This window comes from Neofelis nebulosa, chromosome 16 (genome assembly GCF_028018385.1).
Source record: "Neofelis nebulosa isolate mNeoNeb1 chromosome 16, mNeoNeb1.pri, whole genome shotgun sequence".
NCBI lineage: Eukaryota > Metazoa > Chordata > Mammalia > Carnivora > Felidae > Neofelis > Neofelis nebulosa.
In genome coordinates this window covers 55,055,249-55,076,868 of record NC_080797.1, presented here as the reverse complement: position 1 = coordinate 55,076,868, position 21,620 = coordinate 55,055,249, and the positions used below count along the sequence as shown (strand labels likewise).

At 40.4% G+C, this 21,620-nt stretch overlaps 1 protein-coding gene across 20 annotated transcripts in view; it reads left to right on the top strand.

Annotated features, from left to right (window-relative positions):
- ACACA (acetyl-CoA carboxylase alpha) overlaps positions 1-21,620 on the top strand; it is a 280,594-nt gene that overhangs the window by 215,755 nt on the left and 43,219 nt on the right. Inside the window, exon 46 of one of the 20 annotated variants that reach the window (XM_058703430.1) lies at positions 1,350-1,376. The exons of the other annotated variants lie outside the window; for them this stretch is intronic. Coding sequence (XP_058559413.1) covers positions 1,350-1,361 — 12 coding nt within the window. The 3' untranslated portion in view covers positions 1,362-1,376. Of the gene's footprint in view, positions 1-1,349; positions 1,377-21,620 lie in introns of those variants that run through there. 20 annotated transcript variants of the gene reach the window in all.

The following is a 21,620-nucleotide window of genomic DNA, read 5'->3' as shown; positions in this document are numbered from 1 at the left end:
CTATTTACCAGGTCTTATGAGGATTAAATGAGTTAATATAGGTAAGTCACTGACACTGTTGTAGTGTTCCCTAAGCTGAATTTAGGGTTCTTTCTCATTGCAACACATTGTCCAGACCCTGGAAAGGAAATTTAAACACAACATCTTTCTGATCCTTTGAAGGCAAAAATTCCTTTAAGAAAATGTTAAATGTCCATCCTCGCCATGGCAGTTCATTCATGTATTGACTTTCCCAATAGATGTTATCTAAAGACAATCACTGCACTTTGGAAAGCCATTAACGTCAGAGGCACCCTATTGGGTCCTGATAGGGCAGTATATGTGTCAGTCATCTGTCTACAGTAGTCCCTAAGGACTTGTTGATACAATAGCCCATAATCACTCTAAGGATCAGACCAGCAATTTGCATTTTTAAAAGTCCCTAACTACCTATTTTCACAATAGACAGTCCCTGTACTCTGGAAGCTCCAGATGGGATCGCTCTCCTTTTAAAGAGGGCATTTGAGCTTCCTTTCTGAGTAAGCCTCGCTTTAGCATTATGAATGAGTTCTCAGAAAGGATTGCTATGGGCACATCTTCTTAGTTTTCAAACCCTATTCCCCTGGACCCCAATACCCACACACAAAATATGGGCAAACCCGCCCCCATTTTGTTTTTTCATTTGATGTTCCTCGGGTTTGGTAGAAAACTGTACCAGGTATGTTGGACTCCATCAGTGAGTCATGATCTGCCCTCAGCCTGATCCCCAGCTGTCTGGTTTAGAGATCTTGCAGGGTAGAATTTCCCTTCAGAGCTCCATTAGAGAAGTTGCCTCTGACTAAGAGAGCCCTGTGTGGGTACAGTGGCTTGGAAACTAATGACTTGGGAGAACCTAAAACAAGTATCAGTACTGAACTTCTAGATGGAGTGAGTGCTCTGAGGCCCTGCCTAGGGCATTAAATACAGACTCAGGAATTATTATGTTTGACAACCTATTATAAATGCTCAAACTTTCTGAAGTTAACAAAACTTTTAGGTTAAAAAAAAGGCAAACAAAAACTTTTCATCATTCCGCTCCCTGCATTTACTAGGTAAATAACTGGACTTTCTTCTGTTTGGGCCTCAATTTCCTTTTTATAAAATACATTTCCCACCCTAAGGTGAAGACCAGAGGATCTCTTAATCTTAAATTCTCTTGAATTTTTAGTATTCCGTTATGCTATATCTATTGATTTGTAGCCAGGGAACCATGTTAGGCTGGACCAGAGAGAGAATAGATTGGGAAGGAGGGTAGGTAGGGTCTAAAAGTTGCTACAGGGGCGCCTGGGTGGCTCAGTTGGTTAAGTGTCTGACTCTTGGTTTCATTTCAGGTCATGATCTAACAGTTTGTGAATTCAAGCTCTGCATCAGGCTCCGTGCTGACAGTGTGGAGTCTGCTTGGGAATCTCTGTCTCCCTCTCTCTCTGCCCCTCCCCGACTCACACAGTCTCTGTCTCTCTCAAAATAAATAAATAAACTTAAAAATATAAACAAAATAAAACAGTTGCTACATATTAGGGTGTTATATACTAGTGAGATTACATGTTAGTGATATATGAAGTTATTACATTGTAACAAGATTAGGAATAGGAGTTGTAAAGAATAATAATTAAAAACTTTGTTAATCTCATTTCTTATCCATATTACAGAAAAATAAATGCGATGTGGTAGTGGTGGTGTTAATGATAACTATTGATGACAGCAAGTAGCCATAGAATTATAATTATCGGGAGTGGAAGATCCTCAAAGGTCCAACCACTCAACCATTGTTCAAATTTCCTCTGTAACATGTTACTGCCTAACATTCATTCAGTTATGCTTGAAAACCTCAACTGAAGGGGAGCTCAGTACTTTATGAGCCAATTCCTTTCATCTGTATGAAGTTCACATTTAGCTACAGCCTGTTCGATTGTACAGACCAATTCCTCTTAAAAAGTAGTGTTCAGGGGCGCCTGGGTGGCGCAGTCGGTTAAGCGTCCGACTTCAGCCAGGTCACGATCTCGCAGTCTGTGAGTTCGAGCCCCGCGTCGGGCTCTGGGCTGATGGCTCGGAGCCTGGAGCCTGTTTCCGATTCTGTGTCTCCCTCTCTCTCTGCCCCTCCCCCGTTCATGCTCTGTCTCTCTCTGTCCCAAAAATAAATAAAAAACGTTGAAAAAAAAAAAAAAAAGTAGTGTTCAGAATTAACAAAGCAACTCCCAGTATTATGGTGTAACCTGTATGGAATTGAATGGAACCAAAATCTTTCCCATGTACTTTGTTTTCAGAATCTGGCTTTGTCTTAACAGATTAAAGATGCAAATGCTATCCAAAGATAGAAAGGAAACTGGATTCAGAAATAACATTCTTGCCAGCCAAAACGGGAAATAAGTAGCAATTATAAGAGAACAGCTAAAATGTACACCAGTTGGAAGTACTCTGTAGGTTAGGGGTCTGCTGCAAGGTGTCATACAAGGTTTTGAGAGCCTTATTATCTCCTGCTTCTCCACCACCTGACTTATTGGCCCTCTACACAGTTGGAGGTTCTTGGGTGTTGTGTATTCTTTTTTTTTTTTTTTTTACGTTTACTTATTTATTTTGAGAGAGGGTGGGGGGGGGGTGCAGAAGAGACTCCCAAGCAGGCTCTATACTGTCAGCACGGAGCCCGATTTGGGGCTCAAACTCACAAACTATGAGATCATGGCCTGAGCCAAAGTTGGTGCTTAACCAACAGCGGCCCAGGTGCCCCTTGGGTTCTGTATATTTAGGTAAAACTGTATTTAGTTAAAACTCATTGGGTCCACAGTTAGGTAATACTTATTTCAGAAATCAGTGAAGATGACTGTAGACTGAGATACTCTAAAGCTCTAAGGGCACACAACCAAATCTAAAATGCTAGAATTTATTACCTCTCACCTCAGCAATCTCTGGCTCACTTTCTACGTGTAGCCCTTTGTCATCTCTCTACCCTGTCTCTGGAGTGATCTGTTTCAACTTCTAGCATTGTGCTGCTTCCTGAGTATAAGAGTGAAGAAATGCCTCTATCTCACAGATTCTGTGCCATGCAGGGTCTCTGCACTTTCTGCCTCTAATAAAACATTGTCCCTAAACTCAAGCTGAGTGCCTTCTTAGGACTGTTAACAGGATCCCTTAAATGGAGCAGTTCAGCTGTTTCATTTTCCAGTCATTCCTATGTTACACCTTCTTACGCTGGATTTTCTTCACCTTTCTCTCTTTCTACAAATGTTTATAGCTCTGTCTTTGCAAATTAGCGTTCACTGGAAGCTTTGCCTATTCCGTTTACCCTTATCTTCTCCCCTTAACCTTTCTTCTCCCCAGCCCAAGCCTGAAACCCAAGGAAATTAGCTTCTCACCTCTGCTCCCCCGTAAAAAAAAAAAAGAAAAGAAAAAAAAAAAAAACCCAACCCATAGTCCTCCAACAGTGTCTTTTTCTTGGATTTGCAGTCAGCAGCCATCTCCAATAACCATCAGGCTGTCAGCTTTGCAGCTCCCCACTACCTCCCACCTCCCCCATCACTCACCAGAGGAAAAAGAGAGCCAGAGCAAGAGCTTGAAATATATCATGCAATAGTGTATCATGAATTTGTTGTGAATCACAGCAGTGAAGCAGGTTTATTTATTTCTGAGACCTTAAATCAATACAAAGTAGGTCTCTTAGTTCTGAAGCTGGGATGGAGTGTGAAAAAATGAGCCCATTGTACTCTTAAAACTTTGGGGAAAGGAGATGACAGCTATATAATTCCATTTACCAGGCACTAGGGGCTTTAATGTGAAGGTGACAGGGAGCTCTTTGTGCATTTAGAGCACCATATCTTCTAAATAAAAGATCTGTAGACTTGATAGTGGAGCATAGCTCCAAGTTTAATAATCTCCAAGCATTAGACCGAACCAATATGTTCCCAAGTCAGAGAGTTCCCCCCTAAACACTCATAAATTAAAAGTGCAAGAGCTGCACACATTGGTAGATTAGGAATGCAAGGACTCCAGCCTTTCCTAGGAGAAAGACAGACCTGGGCTCAGGCTGTGTGCAGACTGCTGTGTGAATATGATAAAGATTCAGGAAACGAGACTGTTTAGAAACCTGGCTCCTGGCTGTTCATCATTCCAGATGTCCCCTGTGCTGGATCCAAATCTAGCTATGTTCCCTCTCAGAGTAGCCACCTTCACATAGTCTAATCAGCTAATGTACACAGTCAGGAGTGTTGAATTATGAAAGGAGAATCTTTAAGAGCTGTTTAGATTGAACTACAGATTACCATGCCAGCTTCAAGTTCTTCTGGTTGATTCCTGACTGGTTCCTAATTTTAATAATGTCTCAGTGTCTGGAATTTAAGCCTTTCAAAATCGCATGCACATAAGAGAAATTGAGAAATCAGTGTTATTAAGGAAAAGAATCCACCCAAATTTCACTAACAGCATAAGATGCAAATAGAAGTGAGGACCACTGGAACATATAATCAAGTTTTGAATATCTTCATTTTCTATCTGACCCATTGATAAAATATGCCTTTTCTCAACAGATGAAGCAGGGTTATGCAGCTCAGTAGAGCAACCCTAATATAATATGACTTTATATTAGATAGAGTTGCTAGCTTAATTCTAGCTCAGGTAAGGAATTTTGAAATAAAAACCCAATGTTTGCACTAGGGAAAACTAAAAGGATGGGACAATTGAAAAACATTTTGCTTAAGAAAGCTGCTACACATTATAACACTAATGTGGAAGATTTCTTTTGCGTATGTTAGTTCGACTTGCTGAAAATATAAATCAAAGCTGAGTTTTTGTAGAGCACCAAGAATTATGGCAGTTCATATGCATTTATTGCATGCCTGTTATGTATAAAGTTCTATCCTTATGCTGTGGTTATGATTTCTGCTTTCATGGAGCTTCAAATTTAGACTTGAAAAACAGTAACAGGCTTTTCATGTGACCTAAAGGTAAAAAGTAAGGGGTGCCTGGGTGGCTCAGTCGGTTGGGCGTCCGACTTTGGCTCAGGTCATGATCTCACGGTTCAAGGGTTTGAGCCCCGCATCGGGCTCTGTGCTGACGGCTCGGAACCTGGAGCCTGTTTCCGATTCTGTGTCTCCCTCTCTCTCTGCCTCTCCCTTGCTTATGCTCTGACTCTCTCTCTCTCAAAAATGAATAAACATTAAAATTTTTTTTAAGTAAAAAAAAAAAAAAAGTAAAATTGCTGCCCACCAGATGTAAATGAGAAAACAAAACAAACAAACCCAGGCTGCCCAAGGGCGCCTGAGTGGCTCAGTTGGTTAAGCATCCCAACTCTTGATATTGGCTCGGTTCATGGAATCCAGCCCCACATTAGGCCCTGCACTGACAGCATGGAACCTGCTTGGGATTCTCTCTCTCCCTGTCTTTCTCTCTCAAAAATATATAAACCTTAAAAAAAAGAAAAAGGCTGCCAAGATGAACTGTTAAGTGCTACTCCACAAGAACCCAGACCCCAGCGAGCACCAGACTCTTTGCCTAACCACTGGTGGGCACAGACAGTCACACAGCCCTCTGTCTTTCCACACCAACCTCACATCTTCTGTCCTTGTCAGAAAACCATTGGGATTTTTTTTTTTAATTTCCATCTTTTGAAAACATATGATAGAAGATTGTTATTCAGGGGATGCCTGGGTGGCTCAGTCAGTTAAGCTTCTGACTTCGGCTTAGGTCATGATCTCACAGTTCACAGGTTTGAGCCCCACGTCGTGCTCTGTGCCGCCAGCTCAGAACCTGGAGCCTGCTTCGGATTCTGTGTCTCCCTCTCTCTCTGTCCCTCCCCTGCTTGTGCTCTGTCTCTGTCTCTCTCTCTCTCAAAAATAAACATAAAAAATTTTCGAATGGCTTAAATTTAATTAATTTTAAGAAATTTGAACAGAAATTTCAGCAAAAAAGATAGGAGGATGGTAAAAGAGCACATGAAAGGATGCTTATTGTTAGTCATTAGAGAAATGCAAATTAAAAACCACAATTAGGCACCACTAAAATAAAGGAAAAAAATTCTTTTGATAAAATTTTTAACTGACAATACTAAGTATTGGTGAGAGTGCAGAACAACTGGAACTCTTATACATATTAGTAAAAATGTGAAATAGTACAGCCACTTTGAAAAAGTTTACTCCAGCCATAAACAAGAATGAGAACTTACCATTTACAACAACATGGATGGACCCAGAAGGTATAATGCTAAGTGAAATAAGCCAGTCAGAGAAAGACAAATACCATGTGGTTTCACTCATATTTAAGAAACAAAACAAAGGAACAAAGGAAAAAAGAGTTAAAAACCAGACTCTTAATACAGAAAACAAAATGGTGGTTGCCAGAGGGGAGGTAGAAGGGGGGATGGGTGAAATAGGTGAAGAAGATTGAAAGTACACTTATCTAGATGAGCACTGAGTATTATGTACAATTGCTTCATTATCTTGTATACCTGAAACTAATACAACAATGTGTGTTAATTATACTTCAATAAAAAAAATAAAGTTTAGCATTCTTTTTTTAAAAAATAAGCATTTACAGGGGCACCTGGGTGGCTCAGTCGGTTGAGGGTCCGACTTCGGCTCAAGTCATGATCTCACAGTTCGTGGGTTCAAGCCCCGCATCAGGCTCTGTGCTGACAGCTCAGAGCCTGGAGCCTGCTTCAGATTCTGTGTCTCCTTCTCTCTCTGCCCCTCCCCCGCTCACGCTTTGTCTCACTGTTTCTCAAAAATAAATAAATGTAAAAAAAAATTTTTTTTTAAATAAAAAATAAACATAGGCATTTACCGTATAATGTAACAATCCTATTCCTGGGTATTACCCAAGAGAAATGAAAATATATATCCACACAAAAACCTGTCCACGAATGTCTGTAGCAGCTTTATTCATAATTTCCCCAAATTGGAAACTACCCACCTGTCCACCAAGAGGCAAACAGATGAGCAAGTTGTGGTACTTCCATAAAATGGAATACTACTCAGCAGTTGAAAGGAACTACTGACACCTACATCAGCATGAATGAATCTCAGATGTGTTAAACTAACTGAAAGAAACTAGACTCCAAATAGTATGTAGTATATGACTCCATTTGTAGAACATCCTAGAAATGGCAAAACTGTTGAGGCAGAAAGCCGGGGGGAAGGGAATGGATTATAAAGGAGATAAGAGAAAAATTTTTTTTTTAATTCAAGTGTACTTGACATATAATATCTACTGGTTTCAGGTATATAAAGTAAGTGCTTCAACAGTTGTATACTACATTATGAAATGATAACTACCATACAACTAGCTACCGTCAGTTACCATACAGAGTTGTTACCATATTGTTAACTATATTCTCTATATTGCACATTACGTTCCGATGATTTATTTATTTTGTAACTGGAAATTTGTACCCTATTTTGTCCACCCCCCACCACACACACACACACACTCATCCCTCTGGCAACCACCATTCTGTTTTCTGAGTCTGTGGCCTGTTCATTTGTTTTTTAGATTCCACCTGTAAATAAAATGGTATTTGTCTTTCTCAGATTTATTTCAGTTAGCATAATAACTTTTAGGTCCATCCATATCATCACAATTGGCAAGACTTTTTTTATGGCTGAGTAATATTCTGTGATACCCACATGCCACACATCTCCACTATCCATTCATCTATTGATAGACACTTAGGCTGCTTCCATACCTTGGCTATTGTAAATAATGCTGCAGTGAACATAGAAGAGCATGTATCTTTTCGAATTAGTGTTTTCATTTTGTTTGGTTAAATACCCAGAAGTGGAATTGCTGGGTCATATGGTAATTCTGTTTTTAATTTTTTCTTTTAATTTTTAAAAAGTAATCTCTACACCCAATACAGTGCTCACACCCACAACCCTGAAATCAAGAGTTGCACACTCTACCTACTGAGCTAGCCAGGTGCCCCATTTTTAATTTTAGGAGAACTTCCATACTGTTTTACACAGTAGCTGCACTGGTTTGTATTCCCACCACCAGTGCACTAGCGTTCCCTTTTTTTCTCATCATTGTCCAACACTTGTCTTATTTTTTTGGTACTAGCCATTCTGACAGATGTGGGATGATAATCTTATTGTGGTTTTGGTTTGCATTTCTCTGATGATTAGTGATGTTGAGGATCTTTTCACGTGCCTGTTGGCCACCTGTATGTCTTCTTTGGAGAAATGTCTATTCAGGTCCTTTGTCTATGTTTTAATTGGATTGTTCATTTTTGTGATACTGAATTGTGTGCATTCTTTATATATTTTGGATATTAACCCCTTATTGAATATATCATTTACAAATATCTTCTCCCATTCATTAGATTGCCTTTTCGTGTTGTTGATGGTTTGCTTCACTATGTAGTATCTTTTTGGTTTGATGAAGTCCCATTGGTTTATTTTTGCTTTTATTGCCCTTGCCTAAAGAGACCAATCCAAAAAACATAATGCTAAGGCATGTCAAAAAACTTACTCCCTATGTCTTCTTCTCCAGGGTTTATGCTTTCTGGTCTTACATTTGAGTCTTTAAGCCAATTTGAGTATTTTTTTGTATATGGTATAAGAAAATAGTCCAGTTTTATTCTTTTGCATGTAGTTGTCAAGTTTTTCCAGCACTGTTTATTAAAGAGACTGTCTTTTCCTTATTGTATATTCTTGCACCCTTTGTTGAAAATTAATTGTGTAAGTATGGATTTATTTCTAGACCCTCTCTTCTGTTCCATTGATCTATAGGTCTGTTTTTGTGCCAATACCATAATCTTTTGATTACTTATAGCTTTGTAGTATAATTTGAAATCAGGAAATGTGATACCTCCAGCTTTGTTCTTCTTTCTCAAGATTGCTTTGGCTATTTGGATCTTTTGTGGTTCCATAGAAATTTTAGGATTATGTGTTCTAGTTCTGTGAAAAATGCCATTTTGATAGAGTATTTTGATGGAGAGTCCATTGACTCTTTCTTTAGGTAGTGGGGACATTTTAACAACATTAATTCTTCCAGTCCGTGAGTATAGAATATCTTTCCACTTATTTGTGTCTTATTCACTTTCTTTCATCAATGTTTCATAGTTTTCAGAGTACAAGTCTTTCACCTCCTTGGTTAAATTTAGTTCTGGGCATTTTACTCTTTTTGTTGCACTTGCTTAAGTGGGATGGTTTTCTTAATTTCTCTTTCTGCTGCTTCATTATTAGTCTATAGAAATGCAACAGATTTATGCATATTAATTTTATACCCTGGAACTTTACTAAATTCATTTATTAGTTCTAATAGTTTTTTTTTTTTTTAATGTTTATTTATTTTTGAGAGAGAGCAGAGAGCAAGCATGAGCGAGCGGGGAGGGGCAGAGAGGTTAGACAGAGAATCCTAAGCAGGCTCCAGGTTCTGAGCTGTCAGCAAAGAGCCTGACATGGATCTTGAACTCACAAGCCACGAGATCATGACCTGAGCTGAAGTCAGATGCCCAACCAACTGAGCCACCCAGGTACCCCAGTTCTAATAGTTTTTTTGGTGGAGTCTTTGGGATTTTCTGTAAATAGTATCACATCATCTGCAAATCATGACAGTTTTATTTCTTTTCTAACTTAGATGCCTTTTATTTCTTTTTCTTGTCTGATTGTTGTGACTAAGACTTCCTATATTATGTTGAATAAAAGTGGTCATGGGGGCGCCTGGGTGGCTCAGTCGGTTAAGCGTCCAACTTCAGCCCAGGTCATGACCTCACAGTTCGTGAGTTCAAGCCCTGTGTCGGGCTCTGTGCTGACAGCTCAGAGCCTGGAGCCTGCTTCAGATTCTGCGTCTCCCTCTCTCTCTGCCCCTCCCTAGCTTGCTCTCTCTCTCTCTCTCTTTCTCTCAAAACATAAATAAAGCATTAAAACGTTTGGGCACCACCTTATCTTGTTCCTGACCTTAGAGAAAAAGCTTTCAGCTTTTCATTGTTGGCTTATGGTATTAGCTGTTGCTTTGTCATCTATGCCTTTTATTATGTTGAGGTATGTTCCCTGTCTACCCTTTTTTTTGTTGAGAATTTTTATCATAAATGGACATTGAGTTTTTGCGAAATGCTTTTCTGCATCTGTTGAGACCATATAATTTTTTTTAATGTATATTTATTTATTTTGAGCGAGAGAGAGAGAGCTCCAGCAGGGGAGGGGCAGAGAGAGAGGGAGAGAGAGAATCCCAATCAGTCTCCACACTGTCAGCCCAGAGCCTGACACGGGGCTCAAACTCACAAACTGTGAGATCATGACCTGAGCTAAAATCAAGAGTCAGACATTTAACTGACTGAGCTACTCAGGAGCCCCTGATCATGTGATTTTTATACTTCTTTTTGTTAATGTGGGGTATCACATTCATTCATTTGCAGGTATTGAACTATCCTTCCACATATATTATCCTTTTAACGTATTATTGAATTCAGTTTGCTAATCGTTTTTTTGAGGATTTTTTGCATTTATGTTCATCAGGGATATTGGTCTGTAAATTTTTTTGTGGGGCTTTGTGGTTTTGTTACCAGGGTAATGCTGGCCTCATAGAATGAGTTCATTTTCAATTATTTTATTTTATTTTATTTTATTTTATTTTATTTTATTTTATTTTATTTTATTTTATTTAACTTTACATCCAAGTTAGTTAGCATATAGTACAACAATGATTTCAGGAGTAGATTCCTTAATGTCCCTTACCCATTTAGCCCATCCCTCCTCCCCACACCCCCTCCAGTAACCCTCTGTTCTCCACTTTTAAGACTGTCTTGGGGCGCCTGGGTGGCGCAGTCGGTTAAGCGTCCGACTTCAGCCAGGTCACGATCTCGCGGTCCATGAGTTCGAGCCCCGCGTCAGGCTCTGGGCTGATGGCTCGGAGCCTGGAGCCTGTTTCCGATTCTGTGTCTCCCTCTCTCTCTGCCCCTCCCCCGTTCATGCTCTGTCTTTCTCTGTCCCAAAAATAAATTAAAAACGTTGAAAAAAAAAAATTTAAAAAAAAAAAAAAAAAAAAGACTGTCTTATGTTTTGTCCCCCTCCCTGTTTTTATATTATTTTTGCTTCCCTTGTGTTCATCTGTTTTGTATTTTAAGGTCGTCATAGAAGTGAAGTCATATGATATTTGTCTTTCTCTGACTGACTAATTTCGCTTAGCATAATACCCTCTAGTTCCATCCACGTAGTTGAAAATGGCAAGATCTCATTATTTTTGATTGCTGAGTAATACTCCATTGTATATATATATATACCACATCTTCTTTATCCATTCATCTGTTAATGGACATTTGGACTCTTTCCATACTTTGGCTATTGTTGGTAGTGCTGCTATAAACATTGGGGTGCATGTGCCCCTTTGAAACAGTACACCTGTATCCCTTGGATAAATACATAGTAGTGCCATTGCTGGGTTGTAGGGTAGTTCTATTTTTAATTTTTTCAGGAACCTCCATACTGTTTTCCAGAGTGACTGCACCAGTTTACATTCCCACCAACAGTATAAAAGAGATCCTCTGTCTCCACATCCTCTCCCACATCTGTTGTTGCCTATGTTGTGAACGTTTGCAGTTCTGACAGGTGTGAGGTGGTATTTCATTGTGGTTTTGATTTGTATTTCCCTGCTGATCAGTGAGGTTGAACATTTTTTTCATGTGTCGGTTGGCCATCTGGATATCTTCTTTGGAGAAGTGCCTGTTCATGTCTTTTGCCCATTTCTTCACTAGATTATTTGTTTTTTGGGTGTTGAGTTTGATAAGTTCTTTATAGATTTTGGATACTAACCCTTTATCTGATATGTCATTTGCAAATATCTTCTCCCATTCTGTCAGTTGCCTTTTAGATTTGCTGATTATTTCCTGCACTGTGCAGAAGCTTTTTATTTTGATGAGGTCCCAGTAGTTCATTTTTGCTTTTGTTTCCCTTGCCTCCAGAGTCATGTTGAGTAAGAAGTTGCTGCGGCCAAGATCAAAGAGGTTTTTGCCTGCCTTGAGGATTTTGATGGCTTCCTGTCTTACATTTAGGTCTTTCATCCATTTTGAATTTCTTTTTGTGTATGGTGTAAGAAAGTGGTCCAGGTTCATTTTTCTGCATGTCGCTGTCCAGTTTTCCCAGCACCACTTGCTGAAGAGACTGTCTTTATTCCATTGAATATTCTTTCCTGATTTGTCAAAGATTAGTTAGCCATACGTTTGTGGGTCCGTTTCTAGGTGCTGTATTCTGTTGCATTGATCTGAGTGTCTTAACTCTTCTTTAAATGTTTGGTAGATTTCACCTGTGAAGCCATCTCGTCCTGGACTTTGTTGGGAGTGTTTTGATTACTGGTTGAATTTAATTAATAGGGTTTGGCCTGTTCAGATTTTTTTTTTTTTTAAGTTTATTTACTTAGCACAAGTGAGAGTGTACCTCAGCAGGGGAGGGGCAGAGAGAATCCCAAGCAGGCTCTGTGCTGTCCATGTAGAGCCTGTCACGGGGGTTGATCTCACAAACCAATACTAAGAGTCAGTTTTGGTTGTAACTTCTCTTTCATTTTCATTTTTATTTGGGCCCTCTCTCTTTTTTTCTTGTTGAGTCTGGCTAACAGTTTATCAATTTTGTTTATCTTTTCTAAGAACCAGCTCTTAGTTTCATTGATCACTTGTGTTGTCTTTTTAGTCTATTTCATTTATTTCCACTCTGATCTTTATTATTTGCCTTCTTTTCACCAATCTTAGGCTTTGTTTGTCCTTTCTAGTTTCAGTAGGTGAAAGATTAGGTTGTTTATCTGAGATTTTTTTGTTTACTGTAGTTAGGCCTTCATTATTATGAACTTCTCTCCTTAGAACTGCTTTTGCTCTATCCTGTAGATTTTTGAACATTGTGTTTCCATTTTCATTTGTTTTCAGTAGCATGATGTTTATCCTCCACATGTTTCTGTTTTTTCCAGTTTTCTTCTTGTAATTGATTTCTAGTTGGTACCATCATGGTCAGAAAAGATGCTTGGTGTGATTTCAGTCTTTTTAAATTTATTGACACTTGTTTTGTGGCCTTACATGTGATCTGTCTTGGAGGATGTTCCATATGAATTTCAAAAGAGTGTGTATTCTGCTGATTTTGTACGTGTATATATATATCCATCCATCCATCTGTCCATCTATCCATCTGGTATAATGTATCATTCAAAGCCACTGTTTCTTTGTTGATTTTCTGTTTGGGTGATCTATCCATTGATGTAAGTGGGATATTACAGTTCCCTGCTATTATTGTATTACTGTCAATTTCTCCCTATATATCTGTTAATATTTGTTTTGTGTATTTTTGTGCCCTTGTGTTGGGTGTATAGATATTTGAAATTGTTATATCCTCTTGTTGGATTGATGTAATGCCCTTCTTTGTTTCTTCTTACAATCTTTGTTTTAATATAATACTTGTCTAATATAAGTATTACTACCCCAGCTTTCTTTTATTTCCAGTTGCAGGGAATACCTTTTTCTGTCCTTTTTACTTTCAATCTATGTGTGTATTTAGATCTGAAGTGAGTCTCTTATAGGCAGCATATAGGTAGTCTTGTTGTTGTTGTTTTTTTTATGTTTATTTTGAGAAAGAGCACATGGGTCAGGGAGGGGGCAGAGAGAGAGAGAGGGAGAGAGGGAGGGACAGAGAGGGAGAGAGAGAGAATCCCAAACAGGCTCCATGCCCAGCACAGAGTCCAACATGGGACTCGATCCCACAACCATGAGATCACAACCTAAGCTGAAATCAAGAGTTGGACATTTAACTGACTGAGCCACCCACGTGCCCTGGTGGTCATTTTTTTATTCATTCAACCACCGTATGTCTTTTGATTAGAGTATTTAGTAGATTTACGTTTCAAGTAATTATTGAGAGACATGTACTTATTGCCATTTTGTTGATTGTTTTCTGGTTGTATCTCTTGACTAATTACTGTAGATCTAGACGATTTTACTACTTTTGTCTTTTAACCTTCATACTAACTATGTAAGTAGTTGATCCACTACCTTTACCGTATGTTTACCTTTACCGGTTAGATTTTTTTTTTCTTACATAATTTTCTTCTTTCTAGTTATGGCCTTTTCTTTTCCATTTAAAGAAGTCCCTTGGCACCTGGGTGGCTCAGTTGGTTAAGTGTCCGACTCTTGATCTCGGCTTAGGTTTTGGTCTCAGGATTGTGAGTTCAGGTCCCACATTGAGCTCCATGCTGGGCATGAAGCCTATTTAAAAAACAAAAACAAAAAAATAAAAATAAAACAGTCCCTTTAAAATTTCTTGTAAGACTGGTTTGGTGGTGATGAACTCCTTTACCTTTTGCTTGTCTGGGAAACTCCTTTATTTCTCCTCCTATTCTGAGTGATAGCCTTGCTGAGTGGACTATTCTTGATTATAAGTCCTTTCCTTTCACACTTTGAATATATCATGCCACTCCCTCTGCCCTGCAAAGTTTATGCTAAAAAATCACCTCATAGTCTTATGGGAGTTCCCTTGTACTTAACTGGTTGTTTTTCTCTTGCTTCCCATAAGATTCCCTCTTTATTGACATTTTGATTATAACATGTCTTGATGTGAGTCTCTTTGGGTTCATCTTATTTGGTGTTTCCTGGACTTGGATGTCTGCTTCCTTCCCCAGGCTAGGGAAGTTTTCAGCCATTATTTCTTCAAATAGGTTTTCTGTCCCTTTCTTCTCCTTCTGGGACCTCTATAATGTGAATGTTAGTATGCTTGATGTTGTCCCAGAAGTCCCTAAACTACCTTTATTTTTTTTTCTTTCTGCTGTTCTAGTTGTATGTTTTCCACTACTGTCTTCCAAATCACTGATCCATTCTTCTGCATTATCTAATCTGTTGCTGATTCATCCTCTTGTGTATTTTTCATTTAAGTTATTGTATTCTTTACTTCTCATTTGTTCTTTTTTCTGTTTTTTATCTCTCTGTTAAAGTTTTTACTATGTTCTTCCATTCTTTTCCTGAGTTTAATGAGCATCTTTATGATCATTACTCTGAACTCTTAATTTGGTAGATTGCTTATCTCCATTTCATTTAGTTCTTCTTCTGAGATTTTGTCTTACTCTTTCATTTGGAACTTGTTCTTTTGTCTCCTCATTTTCCTTAACTCTCTGTTTGTTTTTATGTATAGGTAGATCAGTTTTATCTCCCGGTCTTGAAGAAGTGGCTTTATGTAGAGGGTGTCCTGTGGGGCCAGTAGCACAAAACCACCCTGATCACTCAGTCCAAGTACCTGCGCCCTCCTCCCCACCCCAGGGTTTCCCATGTGGGCTACACACACCTTCCTGTTGAGGCTGGGCCACAGTTAGTGCAGACTTGCTGGTGCGTGAGGCTGGCCCCTTGGAACAGGGGCCGCTGGAGGAGAGGGGCTCTGGTGTTGGCAGAGACTACCCCCTGGGTGTGACAGTGGAGGGGGGAGCCACTTGGGAAGGACTCTGCCAGGGTAGGTGGATGGGGGCTGGGGAGTCCGCAGGGCAATGCTGGGGTGTGGTGAGTAGTGCTAGCACAGGAGATGGAGAGTGTCAGAACTGTCTCTCACCACCACCAGGCCAACTAGGTAGAAGAGGGGTGAAGAAAATGATGCCTGCCAATGCTTCCTTCCCTGGAGAATGTTCCAACAGATATCTGCCCCTCTAGCACATGCCCTAAAATTAGTGACTCTCTTAGAAGTCTCAGTTTCCTGCTGCTCTCTGGTACATAAGCCCTACTGGTTTCCAAAGCCACATGTTATGGAGGCTCTGCTTCCTGGTGTAGGTCCCTTGAGCTGGGGAGCCCATGTGGGACTTGGACCCCTCATTCCTCAGGAAAGGCCTGTACAGTGGAGATATCCCTCCCACTTGTGGGTCACCACACCAGGGGTGTAGGTCCTGACTAGACCACATCTTGCCCTGCCTACCCATCTTGGTGTGGCTTTTTCTGTATATTCTTAGTTGTGTAAAATCTTTTCTGCCAGTCTTCACTTCATTTTCAGAGATAGTTGTTCTATATGTAGTTGTAGTTCTGGTTTGTCCGTGGAAGGAGGTGAACTCAGGATCTTCCTACTCCACCATCTTGATCCCACCCCCTTGAGGGAAATTTTGGGGTGATTTTGATGGTGGTTACGTATGTATTTGTCAAAATTCATAGAATTCTGTTCCTGAAAGTGGATGATTTTTCTATATATAAATTATACTTCAATAAACTAGACTTTTCAAAAATTTCTGTATTTGGAAGTAATTTATTGTCAGTATCCTCCAGGCTGTAGCTAAATGAGCAGTTGATGGATTCCTAAGATAAGTGATTTCTTTTTTTGGCAGTCAGTTTTCACTCTGGAAGCCTATGTTTTGGTCATACTTTTCTCATACTTTTGACAAGTAAACTGTTGTGTGGCTCTTCTTACCCCCATTACACTGAAAATGCGTTTCTGTTCTTCACACAGTCCACCTTCAAATCCTTGTCATCCTTCTGCCATTTAACTCATTCCTCTGTTTTCCTCTCCCCTGCATAAGCAGAGGTCTTCCAGTGTTTTGGGTGGCCTGTATCTCGGCCTCTTTTTGGCCAAATACCTTCTCCCTCCTCTCGTTGCACAGTCCTTTTACTCCAATTTACCCATCCACAGACCTGATCACTTCATAATATTGCTGTTTGTAGAGCGGTTTTTAGTCTTGCAGTGGATGGTCTTTAATCTAGCTGTGGCTCAGGTCAGAGGCTTTCCCATCCTGTGCTGGCAGTAGGTCACTGTGCCCCTTCTCTACCCCAACTCTGGTCTACCAGCTGCCAACCAGCACTCCAGTTTGCCAGTGACAAGCGCCAGTGAAGAGGGGAGAAGTTGTAACCCTGAGTCTGTGTATTAAGAGGCTATATTTTGGGAACCCCCAGATATTCTTGGTCGCAAAGGCACCAGTTCTGTCTCCCTAGAGATTTAATTCCATTCACCCTTGGATATAGTCCTAGAGAAACATTTGCACAGTAATATGTACTGCACCACTTAAAATTGTTAATTGGAGATTGAATTACTTGTCAGCTTTTAAAAATGTAGTCCTCTCAGGTCAGAGAGGAGGGTGTTAGCAGCATGAGTAGATGAGCTATTGCATTTTTTTTCTTTCCCTTCCTCTTTTCTCCCCCTCCCTTTTCCTCTCTCTCATTCTTCCACCTTTCTTTTGTCTCTGTTTTACCACTTGTTTCCTGCTCCCTCTTATTTTCATTCATATTTATCTCTCCACCTTAGCCAAACCTTTATCAATAACCTGACAGATCACAGAGTGACTTTAATATCTAGAATCATGCATAAAGTCCAGTGATGATTGCTTGGGAAATGTACAGAACTCCTCAGATCCTCTTGAGAATGGAAATACCCTAATGAGAAGGAGGATTGCAGCAAGGACTCAGTTTGTGTAGCCTAAATTCTTAGATGCAAGAGGAATTATGTACTTCCTTCTTCTTTAAATAGAAGATTGCCCTGGACCAAGAATTGTTTAAAGGAGGAAAGATTGGCTAAAGGGGTTCAGAAAACAGCAAATTTCATTTTTTATTCCATTGATATGCATCATTCTTATTCACATCTTCAGCACATGATTGCAAATATTTGCCTATATGTCTAAAGGCCCCCATCATAATGTATATATCAGGACAAGGGCAGGTTTCTAAAAATTGAGCTGAGTTGCATCTATGAAACTTGGAAATCTCAATGCCTGTGCTGACAAATATCCTGACAAGTAAATACTATACTCATTCAGTATTACATAGTGATTTCATTTGCACAAAACCTCACAATGCTCTGCCACTTCAGTCAAACGTCTAGAGCACTGGGGAAAGGAAGAATGTGTTTATCTTGATCTCCAAAAAGGGATTTAAGGGAGAGAGCAGGCTGTATATTAGACTGTTTTCATTGCCTGTCAGCTATGGTAAACCTGAGCTGTCTGCGGTGTCTCTAGATAAGCAGCAACAGCAGCAGAGGCCTTAGCATGTATGTATGACTGCATTCATTTGTACTTCTTATGTATCTCAAAATTTCTAAAGGCTGTGTAGCATCTTTGGTGGAGCCTTTAACAATTGTGTCTCTGCTGATCACTGGCTTTTATGCAGTGCCCTTAATTCTCAGGTCTGCCAGCTTCAGTGAATGAAGTGTGGGATGAGGCTTAAGTTTATATTGAGTGGGTGAAGATCCTCTTTCCTCTCAGAGTCAGCCCTTGTTTAGTTCTGTTGGTGTGGGCACTCTTCAGCAGGGGACCCTGAGGTGGTGCCTGTTCCTAATATTTTATGGTACTTCTTCTCCTCCTAAACTTGGGGGGCAGCAAAATGAGGCCTTGGGAGCCACCTCTGTTTGAATGGCTCCTCCTGTGTTTAAATATGGTTATTGATGCTTGTTGGAAAGAGAAATTAAAAATTTGTATCACGCAGTAGAAAATGTGAGAAAAGTAATTTGGGAAATGGAAAATGGCCAGCAGCTTGATTTGTATAGAAATGTGTATGTCAGAGCTGGAAAACTAATGAATGAAGCTCACCTACTTTGTGAAGATACTATGTTGGTGAGGGTTGTTTGCCCCAGATTTTTCTGTGAAATATTGCTCGGGCAACACCGAATAATAAAACAGTGGTACTGTCTATGTGGACTCATTTCTTTGCCTCCCTAGATACTGATCAGGGTTTGCATAACTGTTCCAGCATGATCATTTCAGAGTTAGGCAGAATGGATTTTGTCCTACCCCAGATTCTGCTGCTTTGGTTGGAGCTTTTGTTGTGAAGTATTCTAAAATCATTAAAACCACTTGAGTCAGCAACGACCCCTATAAATCAGGAGCTATTGTGTGCGCCCTCATTCTACTGGTGCATGCTCCAAACATACGGTCATTGAAGATGAACTGGAGGGGACTGCTTTCTCTTCACCGATTGTTAAGTAGCTATGATTGTTAGCATTTGTTTGTGATTAGTGAAGCAGGTTTCCTTTCTGTGTGTCCTTCCCTCCCCACCCCCATCTCTTAAGATAAGGCCAGTCACAGCCATTTGGATGCTCTGTTAGTCTATCCTTTAATTTTTCCCTTTAATTACCAAAGTAAATGAATTTTCTCTCACGACAAACATTTCTTTAGTCCAGAAATAGTGTCCTTGGTTATGGTAAGCCCTGGTTAGGTTTCTTTCTGAATTCATAGGAGAAGTGTACAAATACTGCCTTTGAGAACAATGCCAAAGCATCAGAAGCTGCGTATTACTTGTAAAGGGAAGATGTGCTAAGTGATTAAATTCTTGCTCCTTCCAAGTTTGTCTCCCATTAATTTATACGAATATGGAGTAGAATGGGCAAGTGGCAGAGCCTCTGAGATGAGCCCAGTCCTGGATGCTCTTCCCTTTTGAAATGAGGGACAAAGATGTGTGAGGAAGGTGAATTTGAACCACTGAGCAACTCTTGGTCTGCTTTGGTCCCTTTTTCCAAGATTGTTTCTTCATCAGTTCACCACAAATTTGGGAGGAGTTTGAGGCTCTAAGCAGATGGACATTATCAAGTACTAGTACTGTTTCCTATGAAAGAAAACCATGTTTCTGAGTATAAAATGGCCCCAGCTGTCTTCCAGGCAGCAAGGAGTTCTTGGCGCCTGACATAGATTGTGAATATCAGATACTCAGGGTCAGTGCAGTGTCTCCTTTTTATTTCTTTTCCCCCTTTCCAATTTTATTTTAATAATTAAAAATACTGCTGATCACACTGAATGACTTCTGGCAGAAAGGCGGTCTGTCCCAGAAGGACCAGTTGTGGGCCATCGGGTTTATGACGTCCATAAAACCAGAGCCACATCAGAGCATGGCCTCCCTGAGTGACAGGATTTTTGCTCCCACCAGGGTCCCCCATCAACTGACTGCTTTGGATATTTGTTTTGGGTTGGTTTTTTGTTCTGTTTTATTTCCTGATGCATGTGTGACTGTACATGTGTGCACACATTTAAAGATATAAATGAAACAGGTATGTAATGCCCTCTGCCTGTTAGAAAGACTAAAGCCATCAAAATAACAAACGGCGTGTATTTGCTAGAATGTCAAAGTTATGAGTTTATTTTGTAATGATGTGCTCCTGCCTTCATGAGGTAAACTGGCCGTGGCGGAGGTGTTATTAGTAATATGGACTCAGTGGAGCAGAAAGCCGAGTGACCGAGAGATCAGTGTATCAGTCAGAGAGAGGGCAAATGGAAAGAGACAGCAGGAGAATGAGAAAGGAGCCACAGTGCCTGGGCTGAGATTAAAGACGGAGGAGGAGGGGAGCCCAGTGGTCAGATATGGTCTCCCCTGTTCCTGGGGCTCCTTCAGAGGAGTCGCTGGCATGTTGTTCAGCCCGGGGCTGTCTGCAAACACTGGTTCTCTGCACTTCCTTACCAAGGAAGGTGGTAATCTGAGAACAATTTTGCTTTCCATATTCCTTTCAGAGAGCCTCTTCGTCCTTCCTAGCTGAAGTTAAATGGGTCTGAGGCCAGCTGGGCCATACTGAGGGGATTACTTTGGTCACCAACTTCCTCATCCTTTGCAACGTCTTGATGTAGGGGCTGACCCAGCATGGAAGGGACCATCTCAAAGCTCCTAACAAGGGGCAAAATGGGAATATACAGGTAGAATTTGCTGGTCTTTCATTTGTTAGATTCTTCCCAGAGTCTAAAAATGAGTAAAAGTTATTACTAAGGAAGAAAAATTTGTGTTGTTATTTTCTGAAGGAGGAGGGGAGAGGGAAAAGAAAAGGTAAAATACAGTAAGCGCTCTAGAACTGTTTAGAGCTCTCCAGGGCTACCCTAGATGACTGGCAATTACTACCCACTCGGCAGTTTGCAGTAGTCAGTGATCAGGCTGCCCGGCTTCCATTGCTGGGTCAGAAAACCTCCCTCCCTGAAAGAAATTATTAACCAGTCTTCGAGGGAAAAAGAAACCCTACAATTTCCAAGTCCACTCATATTTTTTTCTTCCTTTTCTTCTTCTTTGAGGAAAACTTTGTGGTTTCCAGTTGCAGGTACCTTTCAACCTCACACGGGTTAAACTCCTTCAGGGATACACCAGGGATTGAGGCCTTGTGTACTCCCTGGAACATTGGAGGAGAAAGACAGAGGAGAGGCGGGCTTGGGTATAAATCACTGCCCTCCACCCAGCACACTAAGAGGACTTTAGACTCAAGTGTTTGTGTGTGGGTCATGGGTCGCTTCCGGATTTTGCCAGCTTTAGGGCTGTGTGTGGGGACCAACTTCAAAATTCAAATGTAAGGGGAAAAGTAAGCCTTTAAAAAAAATTAGGAACCTAAACCTCATAGCGTTTAACTGAGACTTGTCATAAAATCTTTGACATAAAGATTGTCAAAAGGCAGGCATGTTACCTCTTTGTGTAGACGTGTAGCAATTCCTCTGGCCTGCTCACAGTGAGGTAGCCTGCACTTCAGGGTCCCAGCCTCACCCACCAGCATGGCTCTAGCTGAGTCTGCTACACCTATCTGTGGCAGCTAGGAGAGAGAGAGGGTTGCTGGTTTTTAAATTGCAACAATGTATGTGATTGTTCAAAAGACTTTTTGATTTTTCTAAGCTCTCTTTTTTTTTTTTTAATTTTTTTTTTTTTTAACGTTTATTTAACATTGACAGAGAGAGACAGGGCATGAGCAGGGGAGGGGCAGAGAGAGGGGGAGACGCAGAATCCGAAGCAGGCTCCAGGCTCT